We start from the raw sequence: 25,413 nt of genomic DNA on the forward strand, positions 1-25,413 counted from the left end.
TGCAAAGGTTGTGAAGTGCAACAACAAACGGTTGTGCGAGAATTAATAACGCTTAACGCGACTGCTAAAACAAATGTGCAAGAGAGTCCAATTAATTGTGCGCTATTAGCAGTTAATATTTGTGTGAATTGTCAAAGCTAGTGAGTCTTTTCTGAAATTCTCTGTGTGCGAACATTGTCAAAATAGAGTTTGGCGCAAGTGAATTGGCTTAATACTATTAGCAACAATGTAAAGAATACAAAATTCTTAAATATTAATTTTTTAACAAACAAGCAATGCAAGCAATAAAACAACAACGAAACACAAGAAATAGCGATATAAACAACAACAACAACGACTAAGCGCATCAGAATTTCTATTGTCGGTGTGTGAGTGCGTGTGTGTTTGTGTGCGGACGTGCGTGCGTCTATTAGCAAATAGAAAAGTGAAATTCGGTTACTACTATTGGCATTTAATAAAATCTTGTGTCAACGGGCAACAAAGATTAAAACGAAACTGGCTCAAAACGACAAGCAGTTGTTCTTTTTAAAGAACATGGAAGAAGAGGAGGAGGAGGTGACCGATATAAAGCTTCAGCTCTTTCACAACACAGTACGCGAACACATTGTAAGTCTAAATACGTAGTATGTGCATGTTTTTTACGTCATAACTATGACATCAAGAGCAAGCAGCAACCGCCCATCAACCCTAAAGAATCTGTGCGGTGGCAGCTGCCGTTTGGCTGGCTGACTGACTTTTGTTGTTGCTTTTGCTACAGTTACTGTTACAGCTGTACTGCTGCCACCAAAGTCAGCGTCCCGCCGCGTTGGCGTGCCGTCTCTCATATAATGTATATTATGATAGCCGTGTAGACGGTCAGGCTGATAAACAAAACAGTTGGCATAGAACCTTCAATTGTTTATGCTTTGCTGCTTATCAGCAAAACAGCTCGAATTACAGTCTCTCATGTTAAGGCGAAATATTAAATAAATGTTGTATATTTAAAGTGCGCTGCTGTCTGCTTTCTAATTGCGGATTATACCATTTCCTGATGGCTTAAATTACAATTACTAAAGCAAATTTTCATAATAACGCAACTGTTTATATCAGACCGATTGTTGCTTAAGCTTCTTTATAAAGCAAGTTGAGCTGGATTTACTTCTTTTAAAATAACAGTAAAATGAACATAGACACTGCGTCCTAACTTTCTCTTTCACACCCATGCAATTTGCGATAAATATGTTAACGTTAAACGTTTTGCATTTTTGTCTTGCACTCAATTAATTAATGTTAAATATTATATTTTAAATGCACAAATTGTGCTGCTTAGAGTGAAAGTATTGCATTTTATTTATATTTTGTTCGCTTGCAATTTAAATAAACATTTACATGGCTATTGCGCAAACCTGTTGCAAACAAAAACAAACAAACAAAATTAATTTAAGCAATTGCACTTGTAACAATTTCAAGTGCACAGCATGTGGTCACGATTTGTGCCCAATCTTCAAAAACTACAGTCTGTATACAACAGTTGTAAACAAAGACCGTTGAAGCTTTTAATTATACAGAATTTTTTAAGAGGCGCGTGACATAAGACAAATGTTTACTTGCATATATGTTTATATGCTGTGAATAATAAACTCTTTAATTTGTAATAATAATAAAGAATTTGTATGTAAAATAATTCCATATAACTTAAAATATTTAATAGTATACCAACATTTATTAGAAAATAAATCAATAAATTTAAAAATAAATGATGATAAATATGTATGTCGATATCATTTTAATTTTTGAACAGCTCACCCAATAGCAATAATAAATATATACATGTCTGCATGTCTGCTAAATATAAACAATTTATTTTGTTTATGTGCACATAGGCAGGAAGAAAGCCAAACCCTTTCTCTTTGTTTCTAATCACCCCAAGTTTTAACATAACATTAACGAAAATTGAATAATGTCACAGAGTGGCGCGTAAGTGGGTCAGCAATCAATAGAGCACTACGTGTTTCGTATGCAAGCAACAAATTAACAACAACAACAAAATAACTGCTTATAAATAATGTAGTAACCCCACCAAAAGAGAGACAGACCGAAAAAGAACAGTTCAACGTGCTCATCATTTAGTTCTATTCTACTCGTATACAAATTAATTTAAACTTATGCATGTAAATTCAAGTTAATATTTATAACTCTTCAAGCCTATTGCTTTGAACTTTAATGACACCTGTTTGCCGACTACATCTTTCACTTTGAAAGCGTTTTTGTTTATGGTACAAACATCTTTCACTTGAAGCAACTGCGCGAAACGCTTTGCAGTTACATTCGCCGGCTAAAATTGCTTGACAACAACAAAAACAGCAACAGCAAATGGCCCACACGCGGTCTATGCAAACGCTATTTATAGCCAAGTTATGCGTCTCATTGCATGTTGGCGTCTTTTTGGGTGTCTCCTCATCTCGCGTTGCGAGTTCATGACAAGTCATTGACTTTGCTGCATTTGGTCAATTGCATGCATTTTGGCATAACCACAATTCTACGTAGAACTCGTTGTCGCTTGCCACAGTACGCTACAAAAGTATGTCGATGCTTGCGTTTATTTAAAAACACGTTTGTAACATTTGGTATGAGTTGAATGGAAATTGCGAATAATAAATTTTAGTCTAATATTCTTAAAAATATTTGTAGATATATGACAAAAGCAAAAACAAGCAGCTGTAAGTCACTAACATAAGTAGTAACAACATTTTAAGAACTGAAATTTCGTAAAACATTTTTGCTTTTCATACGAGTTCCCCGATGTGCGTTATATTTTTATATTTGTTTTAAGAGTTGTGCAGATCCATTAAAAGTCAAGACTATGTAGTTAAGATTTGAGCATAAGTTTATTTTTAAGTATCACGCTTTTAAATAGTTAAAATTTTAGTACAATTAAATAGGTCAGTTTTTGTAAGCGCAGAACACAATGAAAAGCAAAGCAGAAGTATTTTTAGCTTTTTTTGTATACTATATTCAGAAGTTATGTATGCTTAAATGTGGAAATAAAATTCGTAGTTCTTTATTTTTAGTTTCTTTCAATATATTTTAATTTTTATATGCGTTTGCAATCATGCACACACTTTTGTAGTCTACTGTATTCATACTTATGTATGAGTGTTTGCATCTGCATGTGCAATCTTTGGTATTTGACTCGTCATCCCGGTTTGCCAACAACTACACCAATAAATACAACTGCATATATTTTTAAATTGTTATCTGTCGTAGTACATTAACCATTAACTTATTGTACTGCTTACCAATATGTGTTTTTTTTTTCATTAAAAGCAAAGCATATTAAAGCTTTTATTCCTGGTAGTTATTTATGCGATTACACGTTTCCATTTAGTATATATGCGCTTAAGTTGACACTAAACTTTAGTGTAGTATGTGCTCATTCATATTTATATAATTATATAGCATATTCTACATAGCTCTAGACACGTGTATATGTCAGACTCTGGATGTGCATTTTTCTTATCTCTTTACTGGAATATGTGCTCAAGTTCAACAAAGCTGCTACTGAGTTTTATTTTAACAGAAAGATAGAATTCTTTCTAAAAATAAACTATGGTGTTGAAGGTCATAGACAGACGTTTATGCGTATTAAATTAAGTTCATTTATGAACTTCGCTTCCATTTTATTCGTAGTACATATATCTGTTACTTATTTATAACAAATAAAATGGCAAGCAATCAATTCTTCAAGTGATTGAATGATTTGTTTAAACAGCAGACATAGATACACATCCGTATATATATTTAAATGACGTATTTATACAGCAAACAGTTAATAATTAAATTCTAGCTGCAGCAAACACAAAACAATGCTTGCTGAAAATACGACATGTGTATAAATAAATTGTTTTGTTTTTCGTTAACACATGTACATTTTTAAATTTAATTATTATCGTTGTTGTTCTTGTTAATGGCGTTGATTTTCTTTTCTTGTTTTTCTGCGCTAGTCATAACATAAAAAAATACTTATATTAATGATAAATATACCTACATCATTTGGCTTTTGTTGTTTTTTTGCGAAGCGCAGAAAGCAATGACGTGTGCCAATAAATTTTTGTCTATTTTTTGTTCGAAAGTTTTGTTTACCCAGCTTACTTGATAAAGCGCGTTTTTCCTTTATTTCTTTTGCCAAACGCAGCTGCATACTTGTCTTCAATGGTAGAAAGTGATAAGCGCTATCAAAAATTTAATTGAACTTTATAAATAAAAATATAATGTCTAGAGTGCGCATTTGAATGACATTATGTACGTTTATCTGAAACTATAATAAACTGCTATTAAGCGTTAAATCTAATTGTCCTACATGCATATAAATATATACGTAGTATGTCTGCTATATGAATTCTCAATGAACTTCGCTGCTGTAGTTCCCGACTGCTGATAAGGGCGAGTGCTATAAATTGACGAAAAAGTTAACCTTTGAACACACTAGCTTATTGTTTGATAAGAAAAATGGTTAATCATCAGCGGTATTGACAAAAGCCTATTGTGACCAAGTGGCATTTAATTGGGGATTATTTGACTCTGTAGAAACTCTGTACAATAGTCTTATAGTTTAGTAGAATGATATATTAACCAGAGACTTAAAAGAATTCATTCAGTAGTGAATGAGTCGACTGAAATTCAATTCTTAAATGCATCAAGAATGTATCTAAGCTAATCAAATTCAGCTAGCAAACAGACAAAAAATATCTAAACTCAATATAAATTAAATTCAAAACTGAATTAATTTTTATATTGATGATTGTCTTGACAGAGCTAAACTTGATTGATTTCAGTCTTAATAGAATAAATTATTTTAAAACAACTCAAGATGCAACTTTCTATGGAATACATAAACGCTTTGATCTACTGTCTATGTACAAAGTCTTACATTGTCGGCTGAGACCGACTTATCATTATGAATTTCAATAAGTTTCTACTTTACAAAAGCTGACACTAAACAAAAATTTCAATGCGCGAGAAATTTTAAGCTAAATTAGTTTTAAATTAGTTAATTCATTAAAGTAATGCGCGTGCTAACTAACAATGACCTTGAATACTAAAAATAACAATTGACATCGGAATGAAGCTGAAAACAAACTTTACAAAAAAATACTCATTATATTTTTCAGCAGATTTCACTTCTCATTTCAGTTCTAATTAATCAAACCTTTATGTTTTAAATAGTAGTTTAAACTTATGTTATTTGTCATTCAAATCTAGCAAATTCTTATGGCTTTGTTTAGACAGTTGTGTAAATAAACAAAGACCAAGTATAACAAAAGAAAGGAAATAAATCGCTTATTCTAATTTTATTTTCTTCTTGCTCTTATTGCAGATATTACTGTTGCTTATCATATTGCTCTATCTGAGCTCCTATGTAATCGTGTCGCGTTTTCGACGTCGTGATCGCGATGATCTCTACTCGAATGATGAAGACGAGGTGCTGGTCTATCGCATAAGGTATGTACAACAACCTGCTGAACTATTTATAAACCCAAAACAAGTTGCTATTGCAGTCTGCTTATTTTGTTTTTATTTTTTCTCTTAATTCTTTCAGCTTTTGGCTTTGCACATTTACATTGGCCGTGGCCGAGGGCGCGGCCATGCTGCTGCCCGTGTCTATTGCTAGCAACGAGGTGCTGCTGCTATATCCCAATAGCTACTATGTCAAATGGCTTAACAGCTCATTAATACAAGGCAAGTTTAGCTAGCCATAAGCTATATTAAGTGGGACAATATTTAGTTAAATGCTACAAAAAAATATATATTAAAAAAGTATTTGAAAATGAGTTAAGCAAAATAATTAAAAATAAATGTTCTTAAAGAAGTAAAAATATTATATAATCCGAGTGATAAGCAAACTGAATTTGTTGGCAAGGATTGGGAATAACAAATCAGTTATTAATAGTTAAAAAAAAAAAAATAAAGTACATTGCTACATTTTTTATTTCAATTAATTTTAAGGGAATACTTTCCTAGGTTCACCCTTAAATATAAGATAAAAAGTCTTTTTAATCAATGAAAATTAAGCACTTTGAAAAGTTTTACTGCTACCATTTTTCATTTAACAAAGTCTGAGTACATAAAAATGAAATATTTAAGCTTATAAAATGCGCTAGAAATATCTTTTAAAATAAATACTAATCTAACATTGAAATGTTTTTGTTTTTGCAGGACTCTGGAATCATGTATTCCTCTTCTCCAATCTGTCGCTCTTCGTTTTCTTGCCCTTTGTCTATCTATTCTCCGAATCGACTGGATTTGTGGGCCACAAAAAAGGAATATTAGCGCGGGTGTATGAAACCTTTACAGTATTCATATTAATGGCCATTATAGTGCTGGTACTAACTGCCGTACTGAGCGCAGTGTTTGGCATTGAAAAGTTTCAATTCTTTTGGTTTCTAAGTGAGTACAAACTAATGAATTGCAATGACTGCACCTAGATAATTATAAATAACAATGGCTAATTTCCGCTTTTCTCTTTACGCTTCACAGACTTGGGCAGCGTGCATCTGCCGTTCCTTTATTCATGCGTTTCATTTCTGGGCGTAATGCTAATGCTGAGTAAGTGCCAACATGACAATTGCGATATGTATACTATATATTTAATGCAAATTAATTTTCCGTATCGATCTGAGCAATGTACTTGTCTATATAGGCCAACTGTTGTGGATTGTGCTCACGCGCCTTGGCCACGCTCTGCTCAAAGAGCTCGGAGTCATTCAGACGCTTGTAGGCATTAGCCCGGTAGAGCCAAGCACGCAGATTTGTCTCCTGCAGTTTATCCAGCACATACTGGCAGTCCACCAAGGCGCGTTTGTAATTGCGCAGTCTGTAAAAAGTTCAAGCAACTGTCATTATCTCTGGACTTAATTAAATGAAGAGCTCTCAACTCACCTAATATAGCACAAGGCGCGATTGTTATAAGTAATAGCACTATCCTTAACACGCTCCACTGCCTTGTTGTAGTGTAGTATGGCCTTCTCATAATTGCCCTTACGAAAAGCCTCATTACCTTGACTATAGAACATATTTAGCAGTAGTATAAAGTCTTAAGCTATTTTTAAAAGCATCACCTGCGCTGCTGCTCAGCTTCATTTTCGCGCTTGGCACGCGCCTGAGCACGATCATTGGCATCACGCTCTACCTCGCGCATGAAGCTTGCCTGATCTGTTGTGGCACCATGTCCAGGCGGCGGCTTCTCTGGCGTGTCACGCTTGTTGATTAAGGTGCGATCCTCGCGCACCTTCAGGCTGACGTTGTTCACATCAAGTTTCTCAAAGTCTTCTAGAGTTTTAACTTTGGTTTGAGTTTGTTCTTCGGTGAGCGCATCGCCGCCTTCTTTCAATATCGCCTCAATCTGTTGTAGCGTATTTTCAAAATCTGTAAAGTCGTCCAATGGTGCTTCCTGCGACATTTTCAAGGCAGTATTGAATTAAATGTTTGACTGATATAAGTTTGCTCGGTTTGAAAATTGTTTATCGTTTATTTATATTGACACCATGGCAACCCACTAATGCTTAGCTTGCTTGTTTTATTTACAGTTTGTACGCCGTATGGCTTTGTGCGTCTGTTTGGCGTTGTCAACCAAGTGCTGGTGCGTCCGCTGCTGCTGCGCGATGTGAACGAAGAGTACAGCGCCTTCTACATGGAGGAAGCCAGCGTTAAGCGTAAGTTGGCCAACATTGAGCTGCAAAACGTTAGCATTTTGGATGCTACCAATGGTCATCGTCTGACCAATGGACATGCGCGTCGCTTTGCGGCGGAGCCTCTGCTGTCGCATATATATCAACGCAAGAATTTGGGCAGTGATTCAGTTGAAGCGCATCAACTGCTAAACGATAGACTGAAAGAGCTTTATAGCGAACGCAAGGAGCTCGACAAACTACGAAAATCAAGCACATTTCAACGCACATTTGTTTATCCGCTGGCCATGCTGTTGCTGCTCTTCTGCACCGCAGTCACCATTTTGCTGGTGGTGCAGAATACGCTGGAGCTGCTTATTGGCATCAAGGCATTGCCGCTGAGCACAAGAGTGAGTTTCGATAGCATGTTAGTAAGCAAAAATATTAGTTTTGTATCTTTTAGCAATTTACTTTGGGCATCTCATCGCTGTCTAAGCTGGGACCCTTTGGCGCAGGACTGGAGGTTTGCCTGATCTTTTATTTGGGTGCCACTTCCATTGTGGGCTTCTATAGCATGCCCTTTATGAGAAATGTGCGGCCCAAGCGCCGGCAGACATCGCTGCCACAGCTTATGTTAAATTGTGGATTCATGCTTGTGTTGTCCTCGGCGCTGCCCTTGCTAAGCAGAATTATAGGTACAATGCGATTGAGCTTATATTAGCTAAAACTATTACTAATTACTGTGTTGTTTTTACAGGCATAACAAACTTTGATCTGCTGGGTGACTTTGGCGCCATCGAATGGCTGGGCAACTTTCAAATTGTACTGCTGTATAATCTTGTCTTTGGCACTACCACAGCGCTCTGCTTGGCAAACAAATTTACGGCAACAGTGCGGCGAGAGCTGCGTGCACGGTTAGTGGAGAACTATGTGCTCTTTACTAACTACATAAGCTTCATCAACTGATATTTAAGACAGCGAGGAGACAAGTCCGCCTTCAGTCAGCACAAGCGTTACGCTTACCAGCTGTTAAGGAGCTTTGTCGACTCGCCACTAGAGAGTTTAACTAATTTAAATGCCAAGTACCATAATCTTAGTCGTAACAGGAGTCGCAATACCACCGCTAGTCGCCAGTCGAATCAGATGGACTGTTGAGATATGGATAATGTTTTGGAGCATCTGTAGTACCAGACATTGTTATATATACCTACATATAGTTATACATAATATACTTATAGATGCTTTTAAGCAGAACTGATACTGATTTACATTTTGCGCTCTATATTGTTGTAATTTATATGCAGGCATTTTGCTTCATTGTCTAGGTGTAGCATTTACTATATTACGTGTATGCTTGCATATTTAATTGCGGCTCAATATGTATTTGTGTTGTAAATTGTGTATAGGCCACAATTTATCAATTTTAAGCGTGTTTATTTTTAATTCGAAGCGATATTTATTCAGAGACTTTGTATTTATTTCATCTATATATTATTTTTACATATGTTTAATATTATTTTTACTTTAACATACACTTATATTTTATTATACAATGTTCCTTATATAGCGCTAATACTACGCTAGAGCGCTACTCATCATTTTAACTTCTACTAAAACAAATCACAATCATCCCATACATATATTCAAATAAATATAATGTGATACAGTTTAATAAATGCGTTTTAAAAATAGATTAAAGCTGCTTTTTCATTATTCATTCGCGCATGTATTCATTGATTTTTAAAGTTAAACTTATTTAATTTTTGGATTATTTTACTTTCAGCCTGACTGCGCTTTTCTTGCTGGCGTAACATTATAATTAAGAAAAATCAATTATCTGTGATGTAAATAATCATAAAATAAACTTTATTTAAAGACTTCTGAATTTAATTATTTCTAACGTACTTGTCTATCTATCTATCGATAGATAGTGCCGGCGAATAATCGGGATTAAAAAGAGAGTCTTTCAAGTATGTTGCCGGACTACTCGCACTGATTAACAACACAGTATCATCTACGTGGCAATTGTATTAAAAAAAAAACCGTTAGCCAACACTATATTAAGCAAACTTTTGCAGCACTAATTTGTACAGCCCTTTATTTTTTCTTAGTGGCGTCGTTTTTTGTATTAGTTATCTCGTAATTTAACGTATAACACTAAAAGAATGCTAAGTCGCAAGCGTCGCGCCAGCTCTATATCGAGCCGGCAAGACGAGGATCCGCTGTTACTCGACGACTCAACACCCGAACAGTCGCCGGTGCAGCAGACGACACAATCGGCGCGAAAAAAGAGACGCTTGGACCCTGCAGAATTATGTCAACAGCTGTACGACTCGATAAGGAACATCAAGAAAGACGATGGGTCCATGCTATGCGATACGTTTATAAGAGCGCCAAAGCGCCGGCAGGAACCGAGCTACTATGACGTGGTTGTCAATCCCATAGACTTGCTTAAGGTGCAGCAGAAACTAAAAACAGACTCCTATGACGATTTGTATGACATGATGAACGACCTGGAACTGCTAATAAGCAACGCCAAGGCTTTCTACAAGCCAGACTCAGCGGAATACAGGGATGCATTGACATTCTGGCAACATATACAGGCGCAGCGTCACCGCATAATGGAAGCCAATGGCTTTGCAGAGGAGGAGCCACGTGCTAAGCGTGCACCGCGCAATACACGCCGGTTGACAACCAGCACAGAGCCAGGTGCTGGAGATCTTGACGATGATTGCAATCAGTATGAAGAGTTATTTGCAGCGGTCATGACAGCAACAGATCCAATGGGCGATAGGTCCATGCATCGCATGTTCCAACTGCTGCCGTCCAAGAAAATATATCCGGACTATTACGATGTTATAGAGCATCCCATTGACCTGCGTCTGATTGCCACTAAAATACAAATGAATGCATACTCCTCGTTGGTGGAAATGGAACGCGACTTGTTGCAGATGACAAAGAACGCGTGTTTGTTTAATGAGCCGGGCTCGCAGATCTATAAAGATGCCAAATCGCTGAAGCGTGTTTTTACGCAGCGACGCATTGAGCTGGAGACAGGCAAAGGCAAGCCGGCTAGACGCATCAAGAGCTTGTCCAGTGCGGCTATAGCAGGTTAGTAGAACTCAAATAATTAAATAACAAATTATTTATTTTCTATACTTTTATTTTAAATCGATTCTAGCTCTCAAAGAGGAAGTCGACAGCTCTGACGATGAGGACACCAGCAAAGAAGGCGAGGGACCCATGTGGGCGCTATTCGATCGGCTATACAATGCGCCTGGACATTCAGACCATCCAGGTGTAACTGGCCCTCCACTAGGCAACTCTCTATGGAAGCTGCCTGTGCGACGTTTTCATCCAGAGTACTTTGAGCTCATTAAGCGTCCCATTTCCATGAGTCAAATACACAAAAAATTAAAGAAAGGCGAATATGCTAATATAAGTGACTTCACTGCTGACCTCTACCTAATGCTGGACAATGCCAAGAAAGCTTTTCCGGCCACGCATCGCACGCACAAGGATGCAATAAAAATGCTAAAGCTTATGAATGCCAAGCTGGTTGAGGAATCATTTGAAGAAACAAGCGAAGTAGAGGATGATGATGATGAAACTTTTACGACCAGCACACAACCGGAACGTCGCAAGCCAGGCAGGCCGCGTGTGAACTCCAATACAAGCGCAGCACATACAACGCCCAACAATTCAAATTCACCCAAGTCCAGCCGCATTCCCATCAATGCGGTTATTAAGAAGAAAATACTCACCATACAAAAGTATTTGGTAGATTATACTGTAAGCAATCGTCGTCTAATTGAAATGTTTATGGAGAAGCCACCGCGCAAAGTCTATCCGGACTACTATGAGATCATACAAAACCCCATAGACATGAATACCATAGAGCATAATATACGCGCGGATCGCTATGCCACAGTCGAGGATGTGGTGGCCGATTATCGTCTGATGTTTAACAATTGCCGGCAGTACAATGAGGAGGGTTCCTATATCTATGAGGATGCAAACACGCTGGAGCGCGCTTTGAATGAAAAGTTAAAGGAATTCCCAGGACTGGTGGAAGTCAAGCGTCCACAGCAAAAGTACAATAGGCTGGGACGCAAATCCAAAGTGGCGGATCGCGAGCGTCTTTGGCAGTTTTATGAAACGCTGCGCGACTATCAAGAGCCCAAGGGCAAGCGTCAGTTGTCCTTAATATTTACAAAGCTGCCCAGCAAGAGCGACTATCCGGAGTACTATGACATTATCAAGCAGCCCATGGATATGGAGCGCATTTCGCAAAAGCTTAAGCAAGGCGCCTATGATAGCGTGGATGAGCTGGCGGCAGATGTACTGCTCATGCTGGAAAACGCTTGCAAATACAATGAGCCCGACTCGCAGATCTACAAGGACGCATTGGTGTTGCAACAGCTTACGTTGCAGCTAAAGCAGCAGCTGCGCACTGAACGCGATGCTTTGCCAGATGTGCCGTTGGCTGTGCAGGAGTTGTTCGTTAGTATATTTACCTCGCTTTACAATCATCAGGATGAGGAAGGTCGCTGTTACTCAGACTCTTTGGCTGAGCTGCCGGAATACGACGAGTTAAGCAAGGACGATGGCAGCAAAGTGCGCGGCATTTCGCTAGACTTGGTCAAGCGTAGATTGGACAAAGGCGCCTACAAGCGCTTGGATGTATTCCAAGAGGACATCTTCGCCTGCATGCAGCGGGCGCGCAAATTATCGCGCACGGACTCTGACATTTTCCAAGATGCCATCGAGCTGCAAACATATTTCATACGCAAGCGTGACGAGCTCTGCAAGGATACGCTCAGCTCACCAGCGCTTAACTTCAGTCTGGAGCAACTGCTGGTGGAAGTGGAGCTCATGCGCACGCAGAAAGCAGCGCAGGAGGTGCAGGAGCAAGAGCAGGAAAAGGAAAAGCACGAGTTTCAGGGCGAGAGCATGACCATCAACCAACAGGTCTACTCTCCAGGCGATTATGTCTATGTGCAGATCCCGGATAACAAAATACCCAGCATAGCCTGCATTGAGCGTCTCTGGACAACGCCGGGCAATGAAAAGTTAATGCAGGCGGGTATCTTTCTACGTCCACATGAGACGTACCATGTGACCACACGCAAGTTTTTGGAAAAGGAAGTCTTCAAGAGCAGCATTTCGCAAACCATTTCGATGGACAAGGTGCTGGGTATGTGCCATGTCATGCCCATAAGAGATTACATCAAGCTGCGGCCGGAGGGCTTGCCGGAGAAGGATGTGTTTGTCTGCGAATCGCGCTACAACCTGCCAGGACGCTGTTTCAAGAAACTCAAAAGCTGGTCCAGCAACAATAGTTCCATAAAGTATGTGCCGCGTGAATCTCCACTGGAGCTGAAGCGCGTTATGTCGGTGTTCAAGGAGCGCATAGAGAAGCACAAGGGTGAGCTGGAGGAGCTCAAACTGCAGGAGGCAATGGTTGAAAAGGAGAAGCCTAATGTTAGCTGCGATGCGCCACCGCAGGCAGATGATAATAGCGTCTATTATCAGCAGTATAATACGATCTGCAGTGGGGTCATCAAGACGGGTGACTTTGTCTACGTTGCCACGCAAACTGGCAAACAATCTGTGGCGCAGGTGCAGCAAATATGGGAGCTCAATGGCAAGTCCTACTTCAAGGGTCCGTGGCTGTTGTCGCCCAGCGAGACTACGCCCACGATAAGCAAACAATTCTATCGCCAGGAGCTGCTGCTCAGCCCCGTCGAGGAGGTCAGTCCAGTCATTGGCATTGTGGGTCGCTGCGCTGTGCTGGAGTATGCCGAGTTTATAAGCTCGCGGCCCACTGAGATAGCTGAGAGTGATGTCTACATATGTGAGTCAGTCTATGATGAAGTCAAGAAGGCGCTACGTAATCTGGTCGTAGGCAATCTACGCAAGTTCCAGCACAGTGCTGAGGTTACGGAGGATGAAGTTTTCTACTTCAAAACGCCCATCAAACCTGCCAAAGATGTAAAGAGCGAGATCAACGAACTCGCCATGCTGGAGGATTCCATGGATGGTGATACACCTTCGCTTAGCTCGGACATAGTTACAATTTCATCACCAGCGCCTTCTGTTAACTCAACGCCACTTACCTCCAAGTCCAAAGTCAAGGCAAACAAGAAAAGCCTCACGGGCTACATACTCTACTCCAGCGATGTGCGCAAGGGTAAGTACAAGCTAATCCCAGCCAGCAAGCACATATACTCAATATTATTTCCTTTGCAGGCATAAGTCAGAGTAATCCGGAAGCATCGTTTGGCGACATCTCCCGCCTGGTAGGCAATGAATGGAAGAATCTGCCTGCTAGTGTTAAACAAAGCTGGGAGGATCGTGCCAATAAGCTAAACGAAGAAGCCGCCGCTATGCGACGTGAGCTGGATGAGACTCAGCAGTGCGGCAGTCCAATGCCTCAAACGCTTGTTGCCACCAGCATACCGGACCAGCCCACTGGTCCTGCGCTCACCTATGAATGTCTTTGGGACAAGTGCGACTTTCAATTTGAGGAAATGGCCGATTGTACGGAGCATTGTCTGGCGGATGCTACGGGGCATATACAGCGTCATCCTCAAGCTGGCGTCGATGTCGAGTATGTTTGCTTGTGGCGCAATTGTCCGCGCATACGCAAATCCACGCAAGCTTTTCCCAATGTGCTGCGTCTCATCAAGCATGTGCGCGAAGTGCACTTGAGCAAGTGCGGCAAACCGCTGACTCTGATGGATCGCAGCAAGAACTTTGTGTCGCGCAAGCAGAAGCTGGCGGCACAGCATGGCGGCGTCACAGTGCCGCTGCCCGTAACCAATGCACTCTCGCCACGTGGCTCCATCACGGCTAATGCATTGGAGCAGCAGCATGTGCAGCTGCAACAGCAGCATCATACACTGCAGACGCTCATTGCTGGTCCGCCAGCTGAGCCAATGTTTGTAAGTGTGCCGCCACGTGCTAATCGCGTCATCCATTCGGAGGCCTACATCAAGTACATTGAAAGCCTGCAAACGGGCGCCCATCTCAATGTGGCCAACTGCAATCACAACTGGCGTCGTCAAATCACGCATGTGACGCCTGCCCAGGTTAGCAAGCCTCAATTGCCGGAGCACTGGCTGGGACCCAATGTGCGCGATCGTGAGAATGTGGTCCAGGCTCTCTGCCACCTGCGCAACTTTATGCTGGACGATGTGCTGCACATACAGCGCAGCTGCAACTAGACAACTAGTTAACTAAACTAAGCTTAAGCACAAAACGTATTTGTTTACTGTTCTATGTCATAATAAAAGTCAATAATAACGTTCAATTAACAGCTGATTGCCCAATGACGTCATTACCTAGCATGCGCTCTCTTCTTTTCTTGCCTTTTGTTTTGCTACGCTGCTACGACAACAAACTGGTTGCCGCATATTGTCACTCGGCTATTTTGGCTGTGCTTATCTAACTAACAAACCGCTCAGCTAAACTCAGCGCCGCTCACGCTTGCTCTCGGAGCATGTTTTTCCATATGCCCATGCTCATGCCTTGGTAGCTATCCCACACGGCAGTCACTCGCATATTAGCGCTTGTTGTAGACGGTTGGGTATAGCAATTTGAACAGTGAACATGTCGGAGGGCGAATCAAAGTTTGGTTTCAAGGATATGGAGAAGGCGTTGGATACGCTAAAGCTGCTGGAGAGCCATGATATGCAGTACCGCAAGCTTACTGTCCGTGGTCTACTCGGACGTGCTAAGCGCGTGCTCACACGTAAGTTATATCTTTTATTTTTTGTTGTTTTTTGTTAATTTGTGTTTGCTGCGCAGTCACAAAAGCAGCGGATAAGCTGAAAAATATCAATGACGCCATTGGCGTGTTTGAGAAATGGTTGGAAGAGAATGGGGGTAGTGCGTCCAATAAGAATGCCAAGACTGATGCAGAGGACAAGGTGGAAACAGTGCCTGGCCTGGGTTTCAAGGACAAGGAAGCAGCACTTGCTACTCTAAGGTAAATACTAATATTAAACTGTCTATTAAGGTCAACAGCGATTCGATGCTAATGATGTCATTTCACAGTTTTAGTGTTTAAAAGCAAGAAAAATACTCGCAACACTTGGAGCACGCAATTTAAAAGAGCAGCGCGCTCTGCGCTCTGTGCTCTCTTTGTTTGTGCGTGTGTGTGTGTGTGGTTCAAAATTTATTACCATGCCTGCATATATAATAATGCATATAGACATGCTTCATTTAGCCGCACACTATTATCTATAAATATTTGTATTCATCGTGTGTATTTGCAGCATTTTGGAGGGTCGCGATCCGGACTATCAAAAGCTGGCTATTAAAGGTCTTATTGGCAGCTCAAAGCGTGTGCTTTCCGGCACCAAAAACGAGGACAAAATCAGTGCCATCAATGAGGCCGTAACAGTGCTGGAAGACTTTCTGGAGAAGTTTGATGCAGAGAATCGCATTAAGGACAATCGTGCTTATCTTTCCTATGATATTATCAGTAAACTTCCCGCACCCAATGATGAACTGTCAGCTGAGTTCCTAGCTGCTTATGGCGGCGCTAAGGCCAAAGGCAACTATAAGCATTTGCGCACAATGTATCCAAAGGACAACGAAACTAGCTGGGACATAGTACGCAATCGTCAAATTGCCAAGTTAATGGAGCAAATCAAGAACGAGGATGCCAAGTTGTTTGATGCGGAAACAGGTGCACCTAGTGACTTGCATCTGCAGCTTATACACTGGGCTTACACTCCACAGCTGGACAAGCTTAAGAGTTATGCGGCAAAGCAATCCAAGAAGACACCCGAGAAACGCAAGCTGGAGAGCAGCGGCAGCAGCAGCGAGGACGATTCCAGCAGCGACGCAGCTTCCGAGGAGGCGTCTGTGCCAAAGAAGAAAAAGAAGAGCGAGTGATTTAACGAACAGAAAACGGCAAATACTTTATTTAACTTGACCCAACTAGAACGCGTTTACAATTGAGTAATGAACGCACTATTTTTTAAATGAACTTACATACATAAATACTATGTTTGTTTTCATCATAATACTGCTATACAACTATTAACCAAATATAAGACAGTTTTATGTATTTTACTACCTCTGTTTAAATTTAAATACGCAACGATCGTAACGGTGGCTGGTCGATAGACAACGATGCTTGTGGCGGCCGGTTGCTGACAACTTTACAGCACTGCTAAAATGATATTTGCTCATCAGCAGTTGCAATTCAAATAAATACGCTGGAAATTAATTGCACAATTCACACACACACATAGATTTAACCCCGCACCGTTATAAACTATATAAATTATGTACATATGTCAGTAACACTCTCACGCTACGCCTACTGGTACTTATGTAAGCTGCTATCGTAGTAATCTGTACTTGGAGATTTCTGTACGCGATGCGTTTGCGATTGCGACTCTGGTGAGGATTTGGCCAGCGTCAAGGTTAACTGATGCTGCTGATCGGCTTGTTTGCCTGTGAGGTGACCATAAGCCATGTTGAAGAGTGCGTCAGGATCACAGACGAATCGATAGACATAACGCTCGCCGTTAACCTTTTGCATGATGCCTTTCTCATAGTAATAGCGCAGGCTACGCGAAAGCTTGTCATAGTTCATGGCAGGGCGGTTCTTTTGTATTCCCCAGCGTCGCGCCACCTCCTCTGGCTCAATTAGTTTGAATTCCATGCCGCGGCCTGTCCAGGCAATGCAGCTAGCGCTATGAGTATTAAATATATAAGATAATAGTTCAAGTATACCTTAAATATTTTACCCACCTGGTAGCAGGTTCATCCAATAGTGCAACCAGAAACTGCCATAACTGTAGCGAGCCTCTACGCTGGCTAATGCCTTGTGCATTGCTGCTGGTGGAAATGGCATTGCTTGCGTAAAACTGATCCAAGCGCAGCTCAGCATCATTGGAGGTTGTCGAATCAACTACGCTGGGACGCAAAGGCGGCGGATAGGTTGATGAGATGGTATTGTTGTAAGGACCACTATCGTACTTCAGCTCCGATTCGCTAGCCGTTGCTACAGTCGACGAAATATCGCGATAGACGGAGGCCGCATGATTGTGAGACTGTGTTTGCTGTGGATGACCATAGTGCGGAGGCGTGGCATATACAGCTGAACTAGAAATAACAGCTGTGTGACTGAACTTGAAGGCGGAGGCAGCATGTACTGGAGTCAGGTGTGCATGGGATTGTTGATGTGTATGCTGCGTCTGTTGATGATTATGTGGAAGCTGAGAGTGATGCAGCGCTGCTTGTTGCTGCTGCTGGTGTTGCTGTTGTTGTTGTTGTTGTTGCTGTTGATGTTGAGCCGCTGTTGTCGTGGAGTCGGCATGCTCAATCTTAGTGTTGTGCTGGTGAAATTGTTGACCAACGGATTCATCGTTGCAATATGCTGAAGCTGTTACAATTATTAAATAAAATTTAATTTATAACAGAAATTGTACACGTACTTAAATCTCATGACGCAAGTTAATGAGTGGATAACCATTCTGTTTAGAATATTTCATTTAATTTTAAAGGAGAAGACATCCCTTGCTGACTACCACTTAATTAAATTTGCATTCTAGATATTACTTGAATAAATTATATACAAACAAAATGTTTGAAACATTAGTTTGTAAATCGACATAAATTGTGATTTATTAATTAAGTAAACTACTACAACTCCAACTCTTACTGAATATACATATGCTTGTCTAAATATAAGTACATATCCAGATTTGTCCCTGCTTCACTCACTTTTCACAAACAACATTTCGTTTTCACTAATCCAACATTTAATTTTATTGCTTTTTTTGGTACTGTATTTAAATCAACAATTCTGTATCGTAAAAGTCCTTTTAAGGAATATTAAAGGATCACTCCAGTTATAAATTGACATATCTGCATCACATTTCCTAAACACATTCAATGGCATGGAAAGTTACAATTTTGTATTCTTATACTATTATATACTTGATTGCTACAGCGACTGCATTGACTGTTTCTGGAAAGGATGCACTCACATAGGTAAGTGGAATGGGAATGGGAGGAAGAGATAGAGTTGTAAGAGCTAAATGAAAGCCGCTTTCATGCGCATTTAAACAAATAAACGGGGGTCGGGGGCTACTAATTACATTGTATATATCTGTTGGGTATATATAAATAAATGTATGCACTGCCTGAAACTTTACGTAACTAATAAAAACACAAGCAGTTTACAAAGAATTTAAAAATGTTTTATTAGATAAATAATATTTAAAATATATGTGTAAGCAATTTTTAATTAAATTAGGAAAAAATAGCTTAGTTTATGAGTAAAGTAGAGTATAATTGAACTCAGTTAGCTGCTGGGTTATTTGTCTTGCAGGTTGTTATTGTTCAACTGCTAAATGGCCAAGGTATTTAGTAGCCATGAATTATTCACCCAAACCCAAACTCCCTCAACTTCAGCCAACAAATTGCTCAATATGCTGCAATTTAAGGGCAGCAAATAACACAAACAAAACACACTCATACCAAACCCATCTCATGATGCCTTTGCCCTTTTCATTAGCTCTTTGCTAACTGCTGCTGGCTCCTGGCTCGCTTCTTGGCACACGCTCAAAATCACATCAGCCAACAGCCAACGGCAGCAGCAGCAGCAGTGCGACTCGACGCTGAGCGCATTAAAAATGCAAGAGATACTTGTGCATAATCCATGAGAAAGTGTCGACAAGTAAAAACATTATTGTCGATAACAACAAACGAGCGATGGCAACAAACCTGTTGGCTGCCAAAATGCGGAGATGAGTAGAGAGAGTGCACAGCATTTCCCAATGGTAGTGGTGATGCAGATGCTGCTGCTCCGGCTCACCCTTATGCTAATGCGCACCCACTCAGCGGCTTGTGATTGAGTCGCTTGTTTGACTGTAAACTCCAACCGCTCGGCACGCAGCCAGAGGCAGACTAAGAGCTTCCATGCATACCCCACAACATCTCTATATGTATATAGATACAGATATCTGTCTGTGTGTGTGTGTGTGTGTGTAGCGTACAAATTGAATTCTCTGCCCGTGCCACCAATTGGATTAGCGGTTACTAACACCGCGGATATTGTTATTGTAAATTATGCGCGCGATTTCTTGCATTTATTTTCTGCATATTTCTTTCAAAAAACGAATTGAAATTCCCACGACAAGTGAGCTTCAGCTTGTGTATGAAAACAAATTGAATTATTGGCAGTCAAGTCTGGATAGTAGCTATAGGTTAAGTAACGCTTGGTCTAGCACGTACTGCCTCAGCGTAATTTAAATAAACGATGAGCGCATGTCTTTAATAATTTCTTTCATATTCTCATTTGCTTACCTTCATCGCTCTTTTTTAAAATGCCCGCGGGTGGCGTTGATGGAAATCTAATGAAAAGTATATATTGAAAATAAATACAGCAACGTAGAAAAGATGATTGACTTAAAGTTAGCTTGGCTTTGACTTAGCTTGTCTTGTCAGCCACAATCACTTTGCAACAGCCATGGTACATACCTGTAGCAATATGGATGCGAGTGGGCATGTGGATGAGAGTGCGGGAGCGGGTGCGGGTGCGTCACAGCGGGTATATCGAAGAAAGTTGATGTTCTTTCATGGCGCACGCCTTTGACATTCACTGCAGATCCAGTGGCAAGCATTGGACAGACAGTTGGGGTAAGTCAAGTCAGCAGAGAAATTAAACGCTTTTTTATGCTATTTTTGGTTACAGTACGAGTAGTAAACATTTTGGCTTTTGTTAGATAATATTTCGCATTACTGCTCTCACCGGGATGTCTTTGAGTTTACAAATAGACCTTGTCACATACACAAGCATACACACACACACGTATGGCAGGTACTACTACAAACTGATAACAGAATGATAAAGCTTAGAAGTAAATAAAAAAATCATTTAATTCTATAATATTAAAGCTAAAGTGATAAAGTAATAAAAATATAATTCAAGTCTAGGAGTATTTGACACTTCAATAGTTTTCTGACTTATATAACTTATATAACTTCATAACTTTTGTTTATTGTAAATAACACAAATTAAAACCTAAAGATTGTTTCGGTTTGCTTTCTTTAAAATGTTTTGTTTGTTAATAAAACTCGTGTGTAAAGTAAAAAGTTAAGACAAACAAAGTGAAAATGTCCTGAGGCGATGCCAGGCCATGCTCAGCCACCACCCAATGTCCTAGAAAACTCATAACGGCAGTTAATAAACAAAAAATATTGTAAATACACAAGTCAAACAAGCAGCACTGATGCACTGCAGCCGGGCGAAGGTGGACGCTTACCATTGTACCTTGCGTTCAAGTAACCCTCAGTGGAAGTGTCCAGTCCAAATTTGCCAATGGCAGCTGCCGCTGCTGCCGTCGGCGTTGGCGTTGTGTACATGACCAGCTCGTCGGCCAATTGATGATGGTGATGATGATGGTGCGCATACCAGGAAGACTCGCGCACAAGCTCTAAGCAAGGCAAAGAGTTAAGAATAAATAGAATTAGTTGGATATAAGATTAGGGCGCCGCTCACCATTGCATAAGGAACTGCTGGCACCGTTGGAACTGGGCACTGAGCCATTCATTAAAGCTGCTGCGGCTGGTGGCGTGGAGCTTCCGGCCATGGCCAGACAACAGGGTGGTGGAGGCGGTGGCGGCGGCAATGTACAGATGGCCTCCATGAGCGTGTGACTCACATCAAGCTCACTGTGATTGTGGCATTTTTTGCGCTCCGTATCCAGGTGGTCACAGCTGGAGGAAGAGGATGGAGAGGATATGGCCTTGCCCACTGAAGTGACACAGGAAACCACCGAATCTGTGGTTATAGTTGAAGTATTGGGCGCGGTGTGATAGAGTCCATGATGATGATGATGATGAGTTAAGGACTGTTGCAACTGCTCAAGATGAGACTTGGCCTCGCTGTAGTCGGCCTGCCAAAATAGAAGAGAGAGAGAGAGAGAGAGAGAGAGAGAGAACGAGCGTGTGAAAGGAAAAGGAAATGAACCGCAGTCGCAGCAGGAAATTGTCAAAAGCTTGTTTTGGGCACAACATTTTTGGCAAATGAATTGCCAATTCGTAATTTGCAAGAAATATTGGCATTTGGGGTGCCACAAGTACGCTTTAAGTGCAACTTTAAAGCCTCCTGCTGTGGCACCAACAGCACAACAGGTTGGAATCGAGACTCGAAGCAAAGTAGTGGCAATTAGCTTAACAGCTTCTAGCTGCACCATGTGTGGTACGCCTTTGTTTTGTTGCTGCCGCGTCATTAAGTAATGAACCCAAGCTAGAACTTCAACTGTCCAGTCTATGATATACACAGCAACACATGTATGTGTGTTTTTGTATCTGCGACAAAAGACAATTGACACCTGCGGTTTATTGACACTTTTGCAACTAATGAGGGCGTTGCTTTCTGTCACTCTCACTGGCTTATTACGACTATTAAGGCATTTCACTTTTAAAGATCTAATAATGATCTCTGGCATAACCCAAAGGGCAAACAGTTTAATGTTTGTTTTCGCCGGCTCTTGCATTGTCTTTCACCTGACACTTAAAAATTGGCGCAAGCGTTACGCCTCGGCGCTCTCGAGAATCGTTTTGGGCGCTAGTTACCCTTAATTACTATACATACAAAAAACCCACATAGCCACAGACACACATATGGATGCATGCCTTGGCCCAGGTTAGGTTGAAATCAAGCCGATGCGGAAACGCAGAAAGCGGCAAGTTTTTATGCCCACATACATGTGTAGCTAGAAGCTGCAGAATAGTTTGTTGTCCGCTTTCCCCAGCTGGTACTTTAAGAGGTTGTTTACGATAATCCAAACCATTGTAAGCTGATTTAATTCGAATGTCTTCTACAAGTCCAAAATTTCTGAACTAACAGTCAGGTTTTTAGTTCTTTACTCTTCTTTTTATTTTCTCCTTTAATATGCGACTGGAAGTCGAAATGAATAATCAAAAGAAGGCTAACCCTTTGATGCGAAATTTCTTTTAATTTCTAGAAACCCATTTAAAGAACCCGTTTAGAAGAAATTATGATTTCCACTGGAACCGAACCCTTCCAATTTGCAAACGCTTATTGTAAGATATTTTGTAACAAGTGTTTCAAGATCATTGTTTCCGCTTATAATTTACTTTGTTAAGTTTTAACTGAGTGCATTGCAAAATGTTGCGGTTTGCGACAGTTAACAAGTGCAAGCTAACAATTTGTAAAATCCAAATTACCGTTAATGTGAGTTAGCGAAGCGTTGCCACCAGACACGCGCCTAACAGCATGCCAAAGAATTATCGAAAAATGTTTGTCGTTAATTAAATCAATTTTATGATGAAGAAAAGTTCATGTACTAAGAGTAGTTTAACTTGATTTTGGCGTAATTGAGCGCAACTAACTGGCAGTTGATCAACTTTGAACTTTTGTCGCGTAAGTTGGAAGTGGGGGGTTGAGCTAATATTACGACGCATGCGCACCCACAATACAGAAGATTACGAAACCGAAACGACGACGGCGTCAATGCTGACGTGTTTGCTTCTGCGATTGTGTGGCTTACTTTGATCTAGTTAGGCGACAGCAAGACGCAGACGAAGAAGACAACGGCAATGGTTTTCTTTTTGTCTTTTGTGTACAAACTGTTTTTACCACGCTCGTGTGGAGTGGCGCTTGTCGTGGAAAACACTTTCACTACAACTGCACAAAACAAGAGGCAGTGACACGACTACGTCTCTTCGTGAACTTCTTCTTGCGTCTGTGTGTGAATGGAAGCGCGACCGAGCTAGTTTTCTTGGTTTCGCATGCGTTGCTGTCGCAGCGGTCGCAGCATTTTCTATTGAGTCGTGGACCAGGTTGGTGGTTAACACAAACCATACGGCATAAATAATTCAATGTACTGCAGCCATAGACAAAGTTCTGCAATATGCCAGATCATTTGAATTGGCTGAACTGCTTGCTACTGCTCGGCGCTCTACTCGAAGCTGTCTTGAGCCAGCAATATCCGAACCCGCATCGCTGCTCAAATCGACTGGAGAACGCTTTGGAGCACATGCGTCGTCGCAGCGTCCAAGGCAAGGGCAGTGGTGGCGCTCCCGTGCGATCGCGCTCCATGTGGCAGCAGCCGTATCCGAGTCCCTATCAGCTTTACAACAGCTTTTATGGGCAGCATAGCGAACCGGAGGATGATTTCTATAGTGGTGGTGGCAACTACAGAGGCGGCTACTATGGCAAGCGCATAAGACGCCAAGGTCACCCATATGGCTACGGGGATACTGCAGGGGGTGGTAGTGCTAGTGGCAGCGCGCTGGAGTTGGAGCAGCTGCTCTCGTCGCATCGACAGCCACACAAGCTGGCCATCTCACGTGTGGAAGTGGAGGACTTAAAGGTGCGTGTGCCGCCAGCCAAGGCTGCCTCGCGCTGGGTCGAAATAGACAAATGCAAGTTTAGCACCGAGAACTCCACGCTGGACACACGACTTATTTTTCCAGACTTGACGCTTAGTGGCAAAGTGGTCTTGCAGCCAACGGGCGGCCGTTGTAACATGATATTACGCATGCGACACGCTGGCATTGAGTTTCGAACTGTGCCACTAAGCAGCACTTCCTCAGCTGCTTCCTATGAGCAATCGCGACGACTGGGTGCAGCTTCTGTGCGCACGGATTCTCACTTTGCGGAACCGGGTTTCATATCAGTATTTGCGCACGGCTGTCAAGGACCAAGTGGCATTAGATTGCGTCAGAACTCAAAGCGACGCTTCGGCGCTGCGCCGCAAGTGGAGTTAAGTGAGCCACATGTCATACTGGGTACGGCGGGCAAGTATCCGAAGCCGGATTATGACATACGGCTGGAACAGACTACGCAGCGCGATCAAAGCCTTAACTTCGACAGCAATGAGAGCGACTTCTTTGATGTAAATGGCGACAATTTTTACCGGCGGCGCCAGCTGGATAAACGACGCCGCCGTCGGCGTCGATATGCTACACCCGCAGACTATGCGGACGAAATGCATTTTAATCAGGATATATTACACTTTGAGGACGAGCAGCTGCAGCAGCTTGTCGAGCCGGATGCTCGTGCCTTCGCGGATATTTTCGGTGGCGGCAACAACCCAGAAGAGCTCGTTGGTGATGCAATGTCCAATGAGCTAGAGAAGCTGTTCTCCATGGGTGTGCGTGGACTGCTAACCACCTACATGCAACGGGCACTGCAGCCAGCAATCAAGGAGACACTAATGGAAAATATGGGCTACACGCTAAGCTATGGTTGAGATCTCTAAGAGATGTACATTTGTAAGCCCCACTTATTTAAAGCTTTAAATAAAACAGATACTATCTTTAATTGCTTTTGTTCTCTTACCAGCTTTGCGGTATCCATTTGTATCTTTCGAACACTTGTTTGAACCCTAGCGCAAAGTTTACTATTGAACTTGCTTGGTTGTTGCACAATTTTCAGTATTGGGATTTCACCTTGTTTTTGCCGTGCATCAATAGTTTTAAATTATTAATCACACTGCATGGCTTTCACTTGTCACTGATCATCACATTCCGTTAACACTGTACGTCGCTTGTGAAGCAACCGTGGCCAACTGCTGGCATTTAAGCAATTCAAAGGATATTTGATTTATGACCGGCTGCATTGGGGGTTGATTTTGAAAGGATGCTGTGACGGCTCCAAACTGCGCAGAAGCGTTACGCCCACAAAGAACGCTATTGGTGCAATACAATACAGCGCCTTGACCAATAATAATAACGGCGTTATTTTAGTTAGTTAAACTAACTG

General features: G+C 41.4%; 6 protein-coding genes across 8 annotated transcripts; 4 read left to right on the plus strand and 2 right to left on the minus strand.

Annotated features, from left to right (window-relative positions):
- The first annotated feature begins 6 nt into the window (after window positions 1–6).
- Window positions 7–9,489, plus strand: LOC108603502 (protein Lilipod). Of its 2 annotated transcripts, XM_017992376.1 has the most exons (9): window positions 7–606; window positions 5,357–5,481; window positions 5,579–5,718; window positions 6,196–6,426; window positions 6,517–6,585; window positions 7,566–8,056; window positions 8,110–8,341; window positions 8,404–8,560; window positions 9,430–9,489. In XM_017992376.1, the coding sequence occupies exons 1-9, from the start codon at window positions 535–537 to the stop codon at window positions 9,455–9,457; spliced, it is 1,545 nt and encodes a 514-aa protein (XP_017847865.1). In that variant the 5' UTR covers window positions 7–534; the 3' UTR covers window positions 9,458–9,489. The 2 variants fall into 2 exon arrangements, with proteins under 2 accessions (XP_017847865.1, XP_017847864.1); XM_017992375.1 differs by lacking the exon at window positions 9,430–9,489 and having other exon boundaries at window positions 8–606; window positions 8,404–9,119.
- Window positions 6,503–7,517, minus strand: LOC108603504 (tetratricopeptide repeat protein 12). The gene is made up of 3 exons (XM_017992377.1): window positions 7,098–7,517; window positions 6,919–7,041; window positions 6,503–6,853 (listed from the first exon to the last, which is right to left on the minus strand). The coding sequence occupies exons 1-3, from the start codon at window positions 7,436–7,438 to the stop codon at window positions 6,637–6,639; spliced, it is 681 nt and encodes a 226-aa protein (XP_017847866.1). The 5' UTR covers window positions 7,439–7,517; the 3' UTR covers window positions 6,503–6,636.
- A 300-nt stretch (window positions 9,490–9,789) lies between the features above and the next one.
- LOC108604441 (protein polybromo-1) lies at window positions 9,790–14,953 on the plus strand. The gene is made up of 3 exons (XM_017993919.1): window positions 9,790–10,757; window positions 10,828–13,839; window positions 13,899–14,953. The coding sequence occupies exons 1-3, from the start codon at window positions 9,812–9,814 to the stop codon at window positions 14,873–14,875; spliced, it is 4,935 nt and encodes a 1,644-aa protein (XP_017849408.1). The 5' UTR covers window positions 9,790–9,811; the 3' UTR covers window positions 14,876–14,953.
- A 259-nt stretch (window positions 14,954–15,212) lies between these two features.
- Window positions 15,213–16,733, plus strand: LOC108602293. The gene is made up of 3 exons (XM_017990373.1): window positions 15,213–15,402; window positions 15,459–15,639; window positions 15,929–16,733. The coding sequence occupies exons 1-3, from the start codon at window positions 15,261–15,263 to the stop codon at window positions 16,551–16,553; spliced, it is 948 nt and encodes a 315-aa protein (XP_017845862.1). The 5' UTR covers window positions 15,213–15,260; the 3' UTR covers window positions 16,554–16,733.
- A 242-nt stretch (window positions 16,734–16,975) lies between these two features.
- On the minus strand, window positions 16,976–25,068 carry LOC108602257 (ETV5-related protein Ets96B). Of its 2 annotated transcripts, XM_017990312.1 has the most exons (8): window positions 24,991–25,068; window positions 21,178–21,574; window positions 20,942–21,112; window positions 20,157–20,277; window positions 19,983–20,029; window positions 19,204–19,215; window positions 17,421–18,054; window positions 16,976–17,362 (listed from the first exon to the last, which is right to left on the minus strand). In XM_017990312.1, the coding sequence occupies exons 1-8, from the start codon at window positions 25,006–25,008 to the stop codon at window positions 16,984–16,986; spliced, it is 1,779 nt and encodes a 592-aa protein (XP_017845801.1). In that variant the 5' UTR covers window positions 25,009–25,068; the 3' UTR covers window positions 16,976–16,983. The 2 variants fall into 2 exon arrangements, with proteins under 2 accessions (XP_017845801.1, XP_017845800.1); XM_017990311.1 differs by lacking the exon at window positions 24,991–25,068 and having other exon boundaries at window positions 21,178–22,529.
- On the plus strand, window positions 23,558–24,901 carry LOC108601236. The gene has a single exon (XM_017989135.1). The coding sequence runs from the start codon at window positions 23,558–23,560 to the stop codon at window positions 24,899–24,901; it is 1,344 nt and encodes a 447-aa protein (XP_017844624.1).
- Window positions 25,069–25,413: the final 345 nt, after the last annotated feature.

Source organism: Drosophila busckii, chromosome 3R, assembly GCF_011750605.1.
Source record: "Drosophila busckii strain San Diego stock center, stock number 13000-0081.31 chromosome 3R, ASM1175060v1, whole genome shotgun sequence".
Classification (NCBI taxonomy): domain Eukaryota; kingdom Metazoa; phylum Arthropoda; class Insecta; order Diptera; family Drosophilidae; genus Drosophila; species Drosophila busckii.